The 3,864-nt window shown below is 45.3% G+C and overlaps 1 protein-coding gene across 1 annotated transcript in view; it reads right to left on the bottom strand.

Moving 5' to 3' along the window:
• Positions 1-131: 131 nt before the first annotated feature.
• The window catches only part of arnt (aryl hydrocarbon receptor nuclear translocator), a 24,398-nt gene continuing 20,665 nt past the window's right edge, over positions 132-3,864 (bottom strand). Inside the window, exons 18-20 of the mRNA XM_008292706.1 lie at positions 3,175-3,355; positions 2,963-3,099; positions 132-1,841 (exon numbers count right to left, since the gene is read on the bottom strand). Coding sequence (XP_008290928.1) covers positions 1,758-1,841; positions 2,963-3,099; positions 3,175-3,355 — 402 coding nt within the window. The 3' untranslated portion in view covers positions 132-1,757. The remainder of the gene's footprint in view (positions 1,842-2,962; positions 3,100-3,174; positions 3,356-3,864) is intronic.

The following is a 3,864-nucleotide window of genomic DNA, read 5'->3' as shown; positions in this document are numbered from 1 at the left end:
CACCTGGATGGTTTGAAGACAACAAGGTGAAGTTCTGGAGGCCCAGTCAGAGTCCAGACCTCAGTCCAACCTGACAGAGTCTGAACAGTTTCATCAGAGGAATGAGGTGAAATCAGAGTCCAACTCCTTCATTTCTGACAATATAACAATTTAATACAAAAACCAAACATCTTTCTCTCGATTAAAATTTCATATACAGTATATTTATATATTTGTGTTTCTATGAGTGAAAAAAACCTGGATACAGAGCAACCAGAGAGGTTTTCAGCAACAACAAAGACAACACCGAGACAAGCATCCTGTGGAAAACTGGACAATTATCTACATGGGTTTACAAACAATTACATCATCTGCCATCACAAACATGTGACTGTTACACAGACAGTGAAAGCTGGAACAACAGGGCTCAACTTTAAATTTCACACATTAAAAATAAAACTGTAGAAGCACTACCCTTAATCCCATGACGCTGTTCTATCATGAAAACTCACCCACGACAGACTTTCTTGGCAAAGACTCGGTCCTAGTCCAAACCGTCACAAACAAGAGGACGAACACTGAAAACAAAACGACTTTTGGACATTCTCACTGCAGATCGCATCGCTTCTCGCTCTGCTGATTCCATTTTAATCCTGAATACCCTGATCAAACCGTTAAGAAAACACCAATCAGGAGAGGGCGACGAAGAGGTCGAGAGATTATCAAACAATAAAATACTTTCAATCAAACGTTACTACCATGGTTCACCAGTTTAAAATAACATTAATCAAGGAGTACATTTATAAAGAATGGCTTCAGAAGTACATGATTCCTGCCTGGTAGGTATTGCTGTGAGTGACTCCTGGTACAAAACGAGTACAAAAAGTCTGCAGTTACAGGGTTACGAGGAAGAACAACCCAAGAGTTGTAGTTACTGATGACACCGTATGCATTAAGCACACACGCATGCATACCGCATATAAGTAGGCAAAGAAAAGAGACTGTTTGTATCTGCACCTTGACAACGTCGTGTGGAGATGAATGCATCGTTCACAGAAGAAGACGACTTCAAATAAAAGTTTACAGGTGAGGCCGCTGATCTACGTCGTAGACAGAAACCGGCACGACGTGGAAGCGCTCCAGGAAGCAGCGCGCTCATGCAGAGGCATGCTGTGGGCTCAGAGTGACGCTCGACAGCTGAGACTTAAAATCACCAAAGCTGTAAATCCCTGCAAATTTCCCAAGAGTTTAAATCAACATCTGGAGTGATTTGTCTGCATGCTAAAGGGTACAACTGCAACACACACTCTGCACCAATGCCTGAGAAGAACTGAATAAAGGCCTTCGTGTGTGTGTGTGTGTGTGTGTTCACGTGTGTGTACAGAGTGTCACTGTGCAGTCTATTCAAGTGTGGCTGTGTGATTGTGCGTCTTTTATATATTTCTATATATATGTATATACTGTATAGGACATATCTACAACGTGGGTTGTGGAGCTTTGGGCAGTGCTAGCTAGAGATTTGTCTTACAATGGCTGGAATATTGTTAAAATAATAAATCTTTTAGTCAGTAGCAAATACTTGATTTTCCTCTGCGATCGGTGTACCTGCAGCCAGGTACGTCCCTCCGTCTGGGACTGGCTTGCAGCTGTGCAATCTGAGCCATGCAAAGCAAAGGAGAGTGCTACTGTCAGGAGCAGGAAGAACAGAGGAGCAGGAGAAGAGCTAAACATCAGGAAACGGCGAGGAGCGACGTCAGCGGACAGATCCGGCGAGCGGGTCACTCGTTGAATGGCGGGTACAGGGGGATCTCGAAGTCATCGCTGTTGAAGTTGGCGGGCTGGTCCAGCATCGACAGCACGTCCTGGATCAGATCAGAGAGACAAACGTTTCATTTAGGAGGCAAACTATGAGTACAACAGGAGCGAGGCCCAATCACAACGTCCCAGCGTGTTGCTGCTCCGTTTAGGGCTTTTCCACAGAAAACCAAAGAAGAACGAGCATTTTGAGCCGTTTCAGCAACTTTCTGGGAGCTTGCATTTCTGCAGACTTCACCCTGAGGGAATCAGCCGCAGGAAGAAAAGGCAGAAGCAGGAAAATAAGCCAACATATAAACACACAACTCTCTGGTGGTTCAAATCCAGAACTGAGACACTGTTTTCTGTCCTATGAAGGCATGATGATGAACTTAAAGCAAACACTCGGCAGAACAAAGGACACTAAAAACTTGTTGGCATCAATACTTTAAACCAATGCACGCTTTTAAAAAATGCTGTAATTCCTTGGAACAAGTGTGTTTGGTCCATGTAGCATCTGCGTCTGGATGGTGAACTGCAGACAGCGCTGCGTCTTAGAAAACAGTTGCAGTGGAAAAGTGTTTAGCTTTAGCTGTGATCTACAGTCTTCACTGAGGTATCAGACCTCCTCCAGTGTCAGCCTGAGACCACAGCTGGTCATCACCTCCATCCCCTCCTATGTGTGTGTGTGATGCTAACACACCAGCATGGAGGAGATCTTTAACCACAATCATGTTATTAATGCTGAAATATCATCATTATGGTTCTCCAGCAATTTTCTAATTGACTGTTTTACCAGAAAATGAAATGAAAACATATGAAAGCACTTTGTTCTTATTTCTGGACTCAGATGAAGTCAGATTCTAGTGATTTACTGTCATTCCTGAACAGAAACAGTGTTAGTGGCTGAATGTGATGCTTGATTCATGTGTGACTCCTCAGAGAAGCCCAGGGGCTCCCATCTGGAGAGAAGAAGGTGAATCCAGCTTCAACTCCTCATTCCTGATCAAAATGCTGACACGTGGAGAGCTGAGAGGTGTTCAAGCTCCTCATGATGCTGGATGGTCTGTATACATACAGTGCTTAATAAGTTATACTCATGTGCTTGTTAAGCCCTCAGTGCACCGTGTTTCTGCTGTCTCGGTGTTTATAAGTTCTGTCTGAAACACAACCAGCTAGTTGAACTCACAGGAAACATGTCCTGCTGGTTGCCCTGAGCGTGAGGGTGCTGCTCGGCGTTGCTCTGTGAGTGCTGCTGGCCCTGCCACTGGGGCCACACGGCCTCCGCTGCTCGAGGAGGGAACTGAGCTCCGGACTGGGATCCATCTGGGACAGAACACAGACCAGTCAGGGTTTGTACCAGCACGACTCTCAGACTCACACATGGAGGACACAACCCACCGTAACCGTTGATGTTGTTGCTGACACGAGAGTTGATCTGGGGGTAGTTGGCCCCGTTGGTCTGGGCAGGAGCAGCACCTGTAGGCATCTGGCCAAAGGTGTTGGTGGAGCCGGCGCTGTATCCTCCCATTGGAGTGAACGGTGGAGACATGGTCTTGGCTGCCTGAGGAGCCACCTGCTGCTGGGAACAGACAGAGAAGATGCATTTACTGACTTATTTATTTAATGAGCGGGTAGAGAGTCAAACATCTGATCCATGCAGTCCTGAAACAATCAGGTAATTCCAGACTTTATTTATCAAAGGTCTTCTGGAATTATTGTTGTAGTTATATTTGTCCAGATCTCTGCTGAGCTCCTCAGACTTTACCTCTGAGTCTAATGAGTGGATCAGATGGTTCTGTTGAAACTGGATCAGAGGAGTCAGCAGCTGGAGTCAACCAGAACCACTCAGGAGACGTCAGGAGGCCATGAAAGTAAAACTGATCATTCTAGTTTGCTGTATGTATATTTATGACCCCACAGGTTTTGTCCTACTTCCAGGTGACCTGTAATGAATCTATGAAGAACCAAAACGCTGCTTGTTCTTTTGCGGTGTGTTATATTTATTACTGCATCACAGTACATTCAGAGTTACAGGAGTCACTGGTCACCTACAACCACCCTGATGTCCAGGGTCTGTACCAGTCTACC

The sequence above is a fragment of the Stegastes partitus genome, unplaced genomic scaffold (assembly GCF_000690725.1).
Source record: "Stegastes partitus isolate 25-593 unplaced genomic scaffold, Stegastes_partitus-1.0.2 Scaffold824, whole genome shotgun sequence".
NCBI classification, from domain to species: Eukaryota; Metazoa; Chordata; class Actinopteri; family Pomacentridae; genus Stegastes; species Stegastes partitus.
This window is presented reverse-complemented; position numbering and strand designations above follow the sequence as displayed.